Raw genomic sequence first — 15,131 nt, 5'->3', positions numbered from 1 at the left:
TGCTTTCAACAATTTCATATTCTGCAAGTACATAATCATTATTAGATCTGACATCATCATACAATATCAATAACATGATCTCCTTAAAATGCAGAGATTTAGTTTCATAATTTAATTTCTTAATAATATTTTTTTTAAATTTCCATTCTTTTGTATTTTCACCAGAAGCACTATGTAAGACATAGTGGTATTCATAGTAATTGGCTTCAAGCATGGCATGTGAACCTGACTTTGTATTATCTCATAAAATATTATAACACTTTAAAGAAGAATTTGTTTGAGATGGCATTATATGTAAATTTTCAAAACATAAAAGCTTAAATCAGAAAAATAATGATAAAGCCATTTCAACTCCTTGATTTAAATATATCTTGCAATTGGAACATATCCTTACCAAAGAAAAAATAAATAAAAAAAGAATGACACAGAATTAAAAGAAGAAAGAGCAAGGACCATACTTCTCAAAAGAAGAACAAATGCAGTATTACACAACATACAAAAAAATAGCTCAACATTTTAAGATACTGTAAAAAGACATCAAGGAATCATTCCACAAGTAGTAAAATTCCATCATTTTTGTAAGTCTAAGGGCCATAGTTTCATCACAAGTTTTACCAGAACAAATTACTATTTTAGTTTTCAGCTTCATGTAAAAAGACTGAAAAAAGAAGGTACCATTTCAGACCTTATTGGACCTTAAATCATTTGTCTTCTTAAATTGTATAAGTAGTGTAATACAATAATTCTATTTCTGTTTATTATATTTCCCCATTATTAACATACATGCTAACAATAAATAATTAGTAATCCATGTTAATTTAAGCCATAACATAACTGAAATTATTTTTTCAGTTAAAATTTAAGCAAATATAGTCGAACAGTCAAGCGTTTAAAACAAAGACAAACAGCCAGAGAATGGTTTCCTACAAATATTTCATAAAGTAAAATTACAGGACCACAGAATTACCTAAAAGTACCTTTTTTTTGTTAATGTATTCCTATAACATAACAGTAAAGGAACAAAAAGATACTCAGTAAATTAGCATGACTGTTCAAATAAGAGTAAATACTCTCAATCTTCTGTAAGTTATTTTGTAATAAATTCTGTGTTCAAATCTAAAAACTACTGTGGATTCATTATGATTTGTGGGATAACAATTTTTTTAGGGTGCAAGAGTAGCCACTAATTTAAATATTCAACGAATTGCAAAGCTATATGATTAAATACAGACTTTTGGAAAACAACGAAATCAAATATCCACAAAAAATGAAGTTTTCATAAATCCACGGAAATTGGTACCCACAGATATTAATGAATTCATAGTACTACTGTTTTATAGCAATCATAATCGTTCCTATCAGTAACATACATTTTATACAAAAAACAAATGAAATTGAACAAATTAAGTGAATTTTCACCTACAACAGTGTATCTCTTCCTTTTTTTCAGTAAGGTACATTTAACATTATGTATATGACAAGGGGAAACAACCCAATAGTCAATATTGCACTAACTTTTGTGTATAAATAAATAGTTCACAACCCTTCTGGTTCATAACAAGAAAAAATAGAAATATATAACATGCCAGTTACACAAAATAAGCACCTTTAATAAACATAACATGTATCAAAAGTAAAAACATTAATACCTTGAAGTGTGAAATGTTAAAATATGAAATCAAAAATGCACAGCATATGAACATTAAATATATCAAAATGATGAATGCATGATATCTTTTTGTTCTGTTATAAGTCTATGAAAATGATAGATGTTCATGAATAGCTATTCCTAAGGCAGTATGACAAAGACAGTAGCTGAAAAGGAATGCCCTTGCATATTTTCATCTTCAAAACAGCTAATGGTACTAAATTTTCTATTTTGGCTGTCCAAAAAAAACATCGAACAATAATTTATTATAACAAAGATTTAGGAATTTAGACAATAGCTCAGAATACTGATATTGCTGACCGACCTTTAACTTCATCCATTGTCCAAATCTATGCAAAATGTAGATACAGATTTTATTTGCCAGGAAATTTAAACTTAAACAACAAATACTGTATACCCAAGTCATTATTTTGATAAAATTGATAAAATAGATAACTTTTTTTATCTGTTCAGTATTGACCTACTTAATCAAAGATGTTGACAGACAGACAATGTAAGAGATACCATACTAAAACAACCATTAATTCCGAAAGTCAATTCTTCACTAATATCTACACACATTTTTCAGCAAACTTAAAATTAAAATAGCAACAACAAAAAATTGATAACTTAAAGCTACTCTATTTTAAGCTTTTGAATGTGTTCTATATTTGAATCAATTTAGTCACAAATCTGGATTCTGAACCACTTTTAAGAAAAAGCTTATGTGAAAGCAATACATGGCAAATTATACAGAAAATTCTGCAAGAGTATTAAAAAAAAATAATATGACAATATATGCTGACACTCTGTTTTAAGCCTTTGTATATGAACAAATATTTTCAACAAAGCCCTGAATTTAACGTAATACTAATTACAATCATTAACTTTTATTTACATCATCAGTTTTACCACTGTTTGATTTTTCTTCAAAACTATCAGCTAGACTAGATTTTCTAACGGGTGGTGGAGGTTTAGGTTTCCTGGTTGAGGGTCCCCCATTTGGTGTTGTGGCTGTAGATCTGTCTTTTTCTACAACACTTTGTTGTGACTCACTACTACTACTAGAACTAGCACTGCTATCTATGCTGCCTTCACGATCTTCATGTCCTAACTCATCTGAATCTTTTTTCACATTAACAGATGATTTAGGTTTAATGGCTGCACCATTTAAATTTGTATTTTTTTCTACTGTCTGTTTAGACTGTTCAGATAAGATTCGATCGCGAGTAATTCTAGAAGGTTTCTGAGGAATAGCAGGTTTTGGCGTAGAAGTACAAGTAGTTGCAGATTTCACTGTACCATCATTATTTCCCGCTACGATGATTGAATCATGAATGTCAGATTTACTTTCATCCTGACCCACAGGAGACATTAGTCCAGGACCACTCCTAACAAGTTTACTACTCCGTCTAGGAGGAGGCGGAGGAGGGATTTTCTTTGGTCGAACATCAGGTTTGTTTGATGGACTTGATACTGTTTCTGGCTGAGATCTTGGCACAGTTTGTACATTTGAGTGAGAAATTTCCTTAGATTTTTCTTGATCACTAATTTTAAGAATTGATTCACTTGTTTTTGAAATGTCTCCTTGTTTATCTTCAAAAGAAATGTTTTTATCACTTCCTGCCAATGTGACTTCCTTTGATTTGTTTTGGTCACTTCTTGTACCAGAACTTTTCAAAATAGAAGGTTTTTGCACAGTTGCCTCTTTTTGATATGTAAATTTTTCTCGAGATTCAGTTTCTGGCCTAGCAGAAAACCTAGGAATATTTGAAGCCCTAGCACTTACTAAAATAGGCGAGTTTGGTGATGGACTAGAATCACTCGATGATGACGATGACGATGGTGATGAAAATGAAACCTTTGCTGTAGGACGTGTTGCTGATGAACTACTCTTGGTGTTAGTACTATCCTTAACAATATACTTAGTAGCTCCTGACACAGTTGAACGACATGGCGAAATACGAACAGTGTAGTCCATTGTCGTTCGAGTTGGTGAATCTCTTGAATCAGGAGATACCCCCCTTTTTTCCTCTGACGGGGAAGTAGGGGGTGTTGTAAGAGAACTAAAGAAGGCTGCTCGTGCTGCATTTTTCTGAATGGACAATTTAGCAGCTGACCTTTTAATATTTTCTTCTTCAGTAGAAGACAATGAAGAAGGTGGTACCTTTGTATCACTTGTAGTTCTTACTATTTTTTCATCAATTTGTTTTCGCTGAGTAGCTCCATCACTTCCTTTAGTTGAACTAGACAGAACAATTTTTTCTGTTGTAGAACTAGTCAGTGGAACAGAGAATTTCGTTGTTAATGGAGTTTCTGAGGTAGATTGAGGTTTGATGACACATGATGGGTCTGGCTTAGAGTCCTGACCTTCACAATGTCCTTTACTAGCACAACCTGTATCAACTTTAGATTTTGGCTTAGTAGCATTTTCTTTCTCAGCAGCAGATTTTAATGCCTTTGTAGCTTTCTCTAATGATTTTCCAAATTTCAATGCTTCCTGTTGGGTAATAATCTTCTTTTTTCTTTCTCTTGAAGCATCTGCAGCCTAAAATTCATCAAATATCAAGTATCAGTTTTTAAATTGATAGAAATCGAAAGATATACAAACTACAATTATTAGTTTGGTGAGGTTATTGCTATGCAACTTAATCCCTTAACAAGCTCCTTCATGAGCAAAATTATAAGTTATCTCGTTAAATGTTTGGTTTTTATGTGAGTATCATGTATCAGTGTTTATCCAAAATGTCTAAGTAAGGAGCCTCCAAAGTGGTTCTCTTTTTTTAATTCTTAAAAGAGCTTTTCAACTTTAAAATATTTGGCATTGATTCCACATTTTTGGTAGTCTTTTTAATATTCAACCCTTGTTTAGACTGTTACAGTTAGTTGACCTCTGTTACATATATATAATGCCTCTTCTTGGCTTTTTTTATGTTGTTGGGTTGCTGTTTGCAAAAGTAAATAAATGTCATTGTCATCTCAAACATTTGGAAGTGAGAAAAGTGCCAATTCTAATATCCTTCAACCGTGGGTTACTATTCTAATGTAAGGAAAAGATTGCAATATACATTCGATCATTTTGTTAATTCAATATTGGAGCATACTTTTATCATAAACAAATCTATACAGGCATGGAAAGTATCTAAAGAATGTTCACTTCACTTTGTTGTGTGCTAACATGCTGAAAAAATTAGGATTGGTAGGTAAGGAAATAATTCTATTTTTCGATAATTTTTCACAGGTTTGAATCAGAAAAGCAGTTTGACTTTAATGTTGTTTATTCAAAAATGATAAAAAAACAAATAATAGGTTGGTCAGGTAAGCAAAAACACATGGATCCTTTTCTTTTAGTCAGAAATACAGTTCATCTCCGACAAATTTCAATAAGCAAATCACAAAAAAATGTCACTTGATTTATTAAATTCATTAAGACCAAGATTAACATAAATAAATTTGCATTTATCTAATTCTTCAAAGCTTTGATGGCTACTTATATTTAAAACATCTTTTAAATTCTATTTTGTTCATCTCCTGAAGTTGTGAACTATCTACCAGTAGTAATTTTGTTCCAATGATATTTTGTCCTATATTTTCATGCCAAGCTAATAATCTCCAGAGTACAGAGCTATTGTTAGTATTGGATAATCAAGCAAATTTAGTGTTCATTTTGCATCAACCCCTGAGAAGTTCATAAGCTTAATAATATATATATAGCGACAGGATTTCATGTAGGATACTCACAGCTTGATTCTGAAAAATCATCAAACATTCATCAATGGAAAGCAATATTTTTTATTCTGTTATCTCAGAACAGAACGAAATGAGCTATTTTCAGTTAACCATTGCATCAAACCAACAAGAATAGAAGACAAACAGAACTGACAATAATGCCTACAATCACTAACGGCTGATGGAACTCAAACCTCTAGAGTAGTTACTTTGAATAATGTACAGAGAATATATTCTAAACAAAAACATATATATCTCTCAAATCAAGCATGCTGGGAAACTGATAGACAGTTTTCAAATCTGAATCATATCAATGGCTATGAATCCCTATGATACTTTTTTTTTTTTGGAGGAAAAACTTTTCTTTTTTTAATTGTCGGGTATCCAAATTATCTATTCTCAAATCTGATGGATCAATATCCGAAAGGAAAAATATTAGAAAATTTTGTACAAAATCTAGAACATTTTATTTCCAGGATTGATATGAAAATTGAATACAATTATTGATAAGAAAATGTTTGTACTAAAGAACTTTTTAATGCATTTTTTTATTCAATACAATCTCCATGTGTGTGGAAGTCAAATATTTCCTGTTACCTTTATACTTTGAAGTCTTGATTGATGATCAGGAACAACAGCCTGTATATTGTCTAACAATTCCTTTCTATCTACATGTGTAGCTATCCTTCCTCCTACCCTGTCACCACTTGGCACATGTAAAGGACGTTGTTCCTGAGCTGATGCCAACCTGAAATGGATGTTGTGAAACATTTTATGTTTGCCTTCAGTAAAAAAAAAAAATACTAAAAGAAAATAAAGAAAAACGCTTTTACTTTGAAACAAGGGTTTTACTTTTAATCTGAGGAGTATAAAGAAAAGTCGGATATTATCTATGTCAAACTTTTAGCAACACCATTTTTTGTTTGTAAACTGTAGTCTTAAGACAGCGTGTTACTAAGTACCTCATTATATTACAGCCTGTCTGAAATTAAAACTGATCTACTGATAATATTTAGAATAAAGAACTGTCACAACAGGGATTTATCTTCCTCTTATGGCAAAATAACAAACTTATTTGCAATACTGCTGTTTGAATAAGTCAGAGGTATAACTTCATTAAAGACATAAGTTTTCTGCATACATACATACTTTTCCACTTTTTGATTTCAAATTTTCAGGTTCATTGAAATCTTTTGGGATAAAAGGATGGTGTCCGTCCCATCATGGTTCAATTCTTGGCAATAAGGGTGTTTAATCAGAGGTATCTGAATAAAACATTTCAATCTATACACTATCCAAAACTCGTGAAATTATTTTCAGATAAACCATTATTACAACCAACTCTTCTCATGTCAGATCCAAATAAAGATCTTACCTTTTCAATGTAAAAAGTGTGCCAGTTAACCTTTTACATCTTTTTAAAGCTTCTTCAATTCTATCAGGTTCATCTTTCAAAAATCTGGAACATACCGATAGAATATCATTTTCAAAACATATTAAAATTGGAGAGGATATTTTCAGAGTCCAAAGCCCATAATTTCGGCAAAAATAGCAGTCAACAAAATTCAGCTCAATCTGCAAAGGTGTTTAGAAAAAGTCTTCGTAACTGTTTGTTGTGGAATGACAGAATGACGGATTGATGAACAATGGTAACTTAGTTAGCGGGCCACAAAAATTCTATAAGTTGCTATATACTAGAATTTGTGCAAACATGTCAACCACTGAAAGTGAAAATACAGGTCATGACCTATATTGAGAAAATCATATCAGGTTTTAACTAGTACAATTTTTTTCAAGCAAAATTTCAGCATTTATGGTTAGAGTTATCTCCCTTAATATCAACATATTTATACGTCATGAATTATTGCCCTTTTAAAGCGAATAAACAAAAAAATTTAAGGTAAAACCAAGGCTTCCAAAACGGTCATATATTCCGGATAATTGTATAATGTTCGGTAAAAGTCCAGCTGGGCAAAGCATGAAACGGTCATCTACTTTTTACTTTTCAAGGGTTTCTTAAGAGATGGTCATTTTAACATAATTCACGATCTTTTTGACCCAACTTTTGCCTTTAACAGCCACACATTTCCGGTCATAAAAGTGACATGATGATTAATTACTATCAAAACAACCCCTTTTTCAATACTTTCTAATTTTAATCAAAGTTAATTAGTTGATGGGACAGCTGAAATCTACCTGTTCAGGTGACAGGTAAACTGTTTTCAGTTGACAGTACCGGACATCGTATAAATTGATAGGTCTTTTCACACTGAGTTATTTTCTTACATTTCAGCAGTTTGTATTTTATTGATTTAGTCCAAAAGATTAAAATTATAAGAAATACATTTATATACATGATTTAATGAAAAAATTAAAAAGGTTTCAAATGAAAAGTTGTCAGAACCACGTTGAATGAACTAGAACACGTGAACCCATGTGCACAGGTGGGAAATTTAATTATGCATCCTACATTTCTTCAAAAATGCTAAAATTATCTTTGATACTCTGTATCTGACGTTCATTTCACATATTTTGTTGAAGAAATAAAGTGGAAAGAGCTTCTTCACTCAGTCGTTCTTTGTAAATGTACACAGATTTTACATATCCGTTTCTAGTCCATGTTTTACCATTGTCAAGTCGGTTTTAGGAATATGTGATTTTAAAAACTAAAGTTAGGCTTCTGACAACGTTATTTTGCACAATTAAAGAGTCTAAGGCAGATATAAGCACGCTGATGTGCACACTTTGAATGATGCACTGCCAATTTAACAACTTACGTCAAAACATCAAATTCATATCAAAGTAAAGTTTAATATTGTTTTTTTTAATCTAATGTCAATCATTCGGATGGCCATCTGATTACCATAATTGCCTTTTGTGACTTTTAAGGGATTAAAATTGGGATCAGATATGAAATGTCAGGCTGGCAAAAATATTTTTTGGAAGCCCTGGGTCAAACATATTTTTTTTTGCAAACAACAACTGTAGAGAACAAGCTTATCCAATTTCCTTAGCAATTCAACACTCTTTTTAATCTATAATCAAAAAGATAATTATTTTGGTAAATTCCCCCTTTAAACCTGAAATACCAAGTAAGTTCATTAAAACAGGTAAGGCTTTTCTGTTTACCCCATCTTAATAGTGGAAGTTTTGGATTTGAGATTATCTTGGATTTTAAAACATAAAGGACAAGGTTCACTAATGGCACAAAATGGCCTAAAATATCAACTTTATCATAAAACACCACAAAGGTCTCAATTTGGTTCGTAAATGGTTGTATTTCAAAAGTCTAAATGCTAAATATATCAGTTCTTTTCATAAGAGAACATAATATTCTCCAAAGTAAGCCTATATTGGACATTTTGTCAAAATATGATGATTTTGTGCATTTTTTAAACCTCAAAGCTTTAAAAGCATCTTGGCCGCCGCCTACGATCCAAAATGTGTTGTAACCAAAAGATTCCAAATTTGATATAGATTTCATCAATATAAAAACTTTTTGGATCGTAGATGGCGGCCATAGTTAATTATGCTAATATCAATTAACCAGATGCTCCGCAGGGCGCAGCTATATACGACCGCAGAGGTTGAACCCTGAACAGTTGGGGCAAGTATGGACACAACATTTAAGCTGGATTCAGCTGTAAATTGGGATTGTGATTAAATAGTTGACACAGCATAGGTTTCTGACACAGAATGAATGTGGTCTAATGAACTTAAAATATTTTTTTTTGCCTTTGAGCAATTCACTATGCTGTTGAATATTAATCCTCTCAAAAAAATGTTTGAAGAAATTTTCTTTTTATTTATGAAATCTGAAATGAGAAAAATTTAACCCCCCCCTCCCATTTTTTTTTCACATCCCCCTTTCCTTTTTTCCAAAACTGATCTCAATTCAAATTCCTAATGGAGTTTGCAACAATAACTACTCATTTAAATACATCATAAAATATTAAAATGTAAAATAAAGTGCTTGTTATCACTGAATGGTAAAGATTGTTTTAATTTATCAGTTGGTAGTAAAAGTGAATATACATTGTATATTGTATAAAACAATGATTTAAGTTGATTCAACTACTATTCTGGACAAAGAAAGATAACTCCAATTGAAAATTTCTTGCTATTGCACAATATTGTGCAATTAGATATTTCTTGCTATTGCGCAATACTGTGCAATTGAAAATATTTGCTATTGCACAATACTGTGCAATTGAAGATTTCTTGCTATTGCACAATACTGTGCAATTGAAAATTGCTTGCTATTGCACAATACTGTGCAATTGAAGATTTCTTGCTATTGCTAAATACTGTGCAATTGAAAATTTCTTGCTATTGCACAATACTTAATATAATAATTTTGGATCCTGATTTGAACCAACTTGAAAACTGGGCCCATAATCAAAAATCTAAGTATATGTTTAGATTCAGCATATCAAAAAAGCCCAAGAGTTCAATTTTTGTTAAAATCAAACTTAGTTTAATTTTGGACCCTTTAGACTTTAATGTAGACCAATTTGAAAACGGGACCAAAAATTAAGAATCTACATACACAGTTAGATTTGGCATATCACAAAGAACCCCAATTATTCAATTTTTGATGAAATCAAACAAAGTTTAATTTTGGACCCCGATTTGGACCAACTTGAAAACTGGGCCAATAATCATAAATCTAAGTACATTTTTAGATTCAGCATATCAAAGAACCCCAAGGATTCAATTTTTGTTAAAATCAAACTAAGTTTAATTTTGGACCCTTTGGACCTTAATGTAGACCAATTTGAAAACGGGACCAAAAATTAAGAATCTACATACACAGTTAGATTTGGCATATCAAAGAACCCCAATTATTCAATTTTTGATGAAATCAAACAAAGTTCAATTTTGGACCCTTTGGGCCCCTTATTCCTAAACTGTTGGGACCAAACCTCCCAAAATCAAACCCAACCTTCCTTTTATGGTCATAAACCTTGTGTTTAAATTTCATAGATTTCTATTTACTAATACTAAAGTTATGGTGCGAAAACCAAGAATAATGCTTATTTGGGCCCCTTTTTGGCCCCTAATTCCTAAACTGTTGGGACCAAAACTCCCAAAATCAATCCCAACCCTCCTTTTGTGTTCATATACCTTTTGTTTAAATTTCATTGATTTCTATTTACTTATACTAAAGTTATTGTACGAAAACCAAGAATAATGCTTATTTGGGCCCTTTTTTGGCCCCTAATTCCTAAACTGTTGGAACCAAAACTCCCAAAATCAATCTCAACCTTCCTGTTGTGGTCATAAACCTTGTGTCAAAATTTCATAGATTTCAATTTACTTAAACTAAAGTTATAGTGCGAAAACCAAGAAAATGCTTATTTGGGCCCTTTTTGGCCTCTAATTCCTAAAATGTTGGGACCAAAACTCCCAAAATCAATCCCAACCTTCCTTTTGTGGTCATAAACCTTGTGTTAAAATTTCATAGATTTCTATTCACTTTTACTAAAGTTAGAGTGTGAAAACTAAAAGTATTCGGACGACGACGACGACACAAGACGCAAGACGACGCAGGACGACGCCGCCAACGTGATAGCAATATACGACGAAAAATTTAAATTTTTGCGGTCGTATAAAAATTATGGAAAAAAGTACCAAAATTGACCTTTTAATACAAATTATGTTTATTTAAGGGGTCATAGCTCCATAAATTGTAAAGGAAAGTGCTGGAAATTTTTTGTTAGTCTTAATAGTATTATCACAAGTATTTCTACGTGAAATTTGTAATATTTTGGCCCGATTTAAAAAACATTAAAAATTCAGGGCCAATTTAAGCCTTCGTGAACCTTCTCCTTTCTTATTCTTAGCAACATTTTGTACACCATCTTTTTACTACACAGAAAGAGTTATGAGGGCATTTTTTTTTTTATCTATTTCTTAGCCTAATTCAGACCTACAAACATTGTAATTTAACATGTTCAATTTATAACCTACTTTTCTTCTTTGATGACCACTTCCATTTCACCACTCATTACTTTCTTCATATGATCCTGTAATCCTGGGAAACGACCTGAAAATAATCTCAATAATTAGTATTAAAACTGAGCTACTATGGAGAATAATCTCAATAATTAGTATTGAAACTGAGCTACAATGAAGAATAATCTATTGGTAAATAAGGTATAAGAAAATTCTGTTGTGTAAATTCTTGTAGAATTCTATAGTTAAGGGAGAAGGTACTTTGCATTTTGAAAGCATTCATTTCAAGAGTAGTTAGTTAGAGTTTCTTTTAAAATAAAGAGCACACCTATCAAAAAAAGCCTAAATTTTGTGATACACAAACATATTATCTAAGTAGAATAAAAAATACTATATGCTTTATGTTTGTAACTAACAACATACATCTTAGTTCTCCAAGATGTTTGGTCACATGACTAAGAACAAGAGCCATTCCTTCAACATCAGCCAGATTTACTCGACATTGCCTAGATATCACATCCTCTCTCATTTCTTCTACTGACGATTCTAAATCTCTGCAAAAAAAGTCATCTATTAATTTATCTAATTAATTTACATCTTGTTACATGTAACTTTCATCTTAGATGTTGTCATAATATCCATTACTTAATTAAAATCAACCAGCAGAGTCAGACACCATAGAAAAGCCAGTGTTCTAAGTTTCCCTACACACAGCAAACAGAAAAATCTGTCCAGGAAAAGTTTTAATTTATGAGATAATTTTCAAATGAAAATTTGAAATTAAGATACATTATCTCTTAATTAATCTCAGAAAATAATATGTTATTGTATTTTCTCATTTACAGTATGTATTAAGTAGAACACTGTAGACATGGATAATATACTTGGTTTTGTATTGCTTATTATCTTAATTTTGTCTGCCCCATTTATCTCATAACATGCTGTTTATAACTTTAATTTTTTTTGTAGCTCTTCAATAAATGTTACAGATCAACTGTTCTATTACTGCACACAAACAGTGTTAGTTTAGTTGTTAAAAAATCCAACTAGTTATTTAATATGGAAATGCACAACATATTACATTTGATTTTCTTATCTTTGTTTAAATAGGCTGGAAGCTGTCCCAAGAAATTACTAAAAACTAACTTTTATCATAAAGGTTGGGTAGTAACTGTAGTATTTATGATGTGGGGTATAATTATGAGCATATCATCTCAGTAGTAGGAATTTATTTTAGTAAGTGTATCATATTTTTTTTTTCTTTAACTCGTGATCAATTGAATTCATACATGTGATTCTTCCAGCGGAGGTCAAAAACTCCCGCCGGACCCGCTTTTCAGACCCTCTTCTGTCCCTCCTGTTAAAATTTGAAATCTTCCGCTTTTGAAAATGTCAACCTCAAAAAAATTTCAGTAGACAATTTTGTTTACAAAATCGATATGGACAAAGAAAGTCAGAGAAACTCGAAATTGATATGGGAAAAGTCAGAGAAAAACGGAAGTTTCCTGTCATTGATCTTGTGTCAAATGGTAAAATAGGTAAAATTTGCCTGAGGTGTTTAGGATTAGACTGTATATACAACAATAAATTAAAGATAATAGGCAATCACCTGGTGATCAACTAGCTAGTTTAAGACACAAGCCTGGTTGATTTAAAGTGAAATACTGACAAAAGGATTACATTGTACAAGTTGTATAAAAAAAGATTTAATTTGATGCTGAAAACATTTTTTAAAGTAGAAATCCCAATGATGATTGTGGCCAAGTTTGGTTTAATTTGGCCCAGTAGTTTCAGAGGAGAAGATTTTTGTAAAAGTTAACGACGCCGGACACCTTACAACTACCATACTAACATACCCCAATTCTCTAAGCACTTTACTGCCATCATCTTTGTAATTTTTACATTGTGTGTCTATATCTGATCATACTAACATACCCCAATTCTCTTAGCACTTTACTGCCATCATCTTTGTAATTTTTACATTGTGTGTCTATATCTGATCATACTAACATACCCCAATTCTCTTAACACTTTACTGCCATCATCTTTGTAATGTTTACATTGTGTGTCTATATCTGATCGTTGTTGACGAAGAACCTGGTGTTCAGCCCCAGGAACTGTTGTTAGCACCTTCTACAAATAATAAACACACTCTTATGTAGTATAACGTAGTATAACAAGAGCATTCATAAACAAGAATGTGTCCATAGTACACGAATGCCCCACTCGCACTATCATTTTCTATGTTCAGTGGACCGTGAAATTGGGGTCAAAACTTTAATTTTGAATTAAAATTAGAAAGATCATATCATAGGGAACATGTGTACTAAGTTTCAAGTTGATGTAACTTTAACTTCATCAAAAACTACCTTGACCAAAAACTTTAACCTGAACTTCGCACTATCATTTTCTATGTTCAGTGGACCATGAAATTGGGGTCAAAACTATAATTTGGCATTAAAATTAGAAAGATCATATCATGGGGAACAAGTGTACTAAGTTTCAAGTTGATTGGACTTCAACTTCTTCAAAAACTACCTTGACCAAAAACTTTAACCTGAAGCGGACGGACGAACGGAGGCACAGACCAGAAAACATAATGCCCCTCTACTATCGTAGGTGGGGGATAAAAACATTTAAGTATTCATACTACAATAGCTTTTTCAAAAATTCATTTGCATTAATTTTGTTTTCACATTGAAAACTATCTCTAAATGAAGAACATATATCAAGATTCAATAAAATGCTTTGTGGAGTGCAGCCTGATACAACCACAGAGGTCAAACCCTGAACAGATGGGGCAAGTTTGGACACAGTATTTCAATATTACTCACCGAAATCTTTTTGATAGTTTCTTGTATAGAATCAGTCATTGATTCATTATTAAGCTGCTGAATTCTCCGCAAATGTTTTAAATCTACTTTTAAATCTGATGTTTGTCTAGCAACATTAAGGATGCCATCTTTAATACTCTGTGTAACAATAGTATGATGAGATGACTGGGAGGATATGTCTGATATACCTAAAATGGAAGTACACAATTTTTGTTTAGGTTATGGCTTTTTATACACATTTGTATTATTTTGTTTGGTCTTACCTCTTGTAGATATGGTTCAAGAAACATATTTAATCTTAAACTTTACTTTATTATTATGGTTTCACTTATTTCTTATTCAAAACTAAAGGCTCTTAAGAGCCTGTGTCGCTCACCTTGGTCTTTGTGCATATTAAACAATGGACACATATAAATTCACGACAAAATTGTGTTTTGGTGATGGTGACGTGTATGTAGATCTTACTGTACTGAACATTCTTGTTGCTACAATTATCTCTATTTATAATGATCTTGGCCCAGTAATTACAGTGGAAAATATTTTTTTTAAATTTACCAAAATTTATGAAAAATGTTAAAAATTGACTATAAAGGGCAATAACTCCTTAAGGGGTCAATTGACAATTTTGGTCATGTTGTCTTATTCGTAGATCTTATTTTGCTGAACATTATTGCTGTTTACAGTTTATCTCTATCTATATAAATATTCAAGATAATAACCAAAAAACGGCAAAATTTCCTTAAAATTACCAATTCAGGGGCAGCAACCCAACAACAGGTTGTCCGATTCATCTGAAAATTTCATGGCACATAGATCTTTACCTGATAAACAATTTTAATCATTGTCAGATTTGCCCTAAATGCTTTGGTTTTTGAGTTTTAAGCCAAAAACTGCATTTTACACCTATGTTCTATTTTTAGCCATGGCGGCCATCTTGGTTGATTGGCCGGGTCACCGGACAC

At 31.7% G+C, this 15,131-nt stretch overlaps 1 protein-coding gene across 10 annotated transcripts in view; it reads right to left on the bottom strand.

Moving 5' to 3' along the window:
- LOC143065050 (SRC kinase signaling inhibitor 1-like) overlaps positions 1–15,131 on the bottom strand; it is a 97,364-nt gene continuing 82,233 nt past the window's right edge. For all 10 annotated transcript variants that reach the window (XM_076238356.1, XM_076238355.1, XM_076238354.1 and 7 more), the window contains 7 exons: positions 14,170–14,357; positions 13,350–13,468; positions 11,759–11,889; positions 11,351–11,426; positions 6,753–6,836; positions 5,975–6,125; positions 1–4,196 (listed from right to left, as the gene is read on the bottom strand). In XM_076238356.1, the coding sequence (XP_076094471.1) occupies positions 2,532–4,196; positions 5,975–6,125; positions 6,753–6,836; positions 11,351–11,426; positions 11,759–11,889; positions 13,350–13,468; positions 14,170–14,357 (2,414 nt within the window). In that variant the 3' untranslated portion in view covers positions 1–2,531. The remainder of the gene's footprint in view (positions 4,197–5,974; positions 6,126–6,752; positions 6,837–11,350; positions 11,427–11,758; positions 11,890–13,349; positions 13,469–14,169; positions 14,358–15,131) is intronic.

This window comes from Mytilus galloprovincialis, chromosome 2, assembly GCF_965363235.1.
Source record: "Mytilus galloprovincialis chromosome 2, xbMytGall1.hap1.1, whole genome shotgun sequence".
NCBI classification, from domain to species: domain Eukaryota; kingdom Metazoa; phylum Mollusca; class Bivalvia; order Mytilida; family Mytilidae; genus Mytilus; species Mytilus galloprovincialis.
This window is presented reverse-complemented; position numbering and strand designations above follow the sequence as displayed.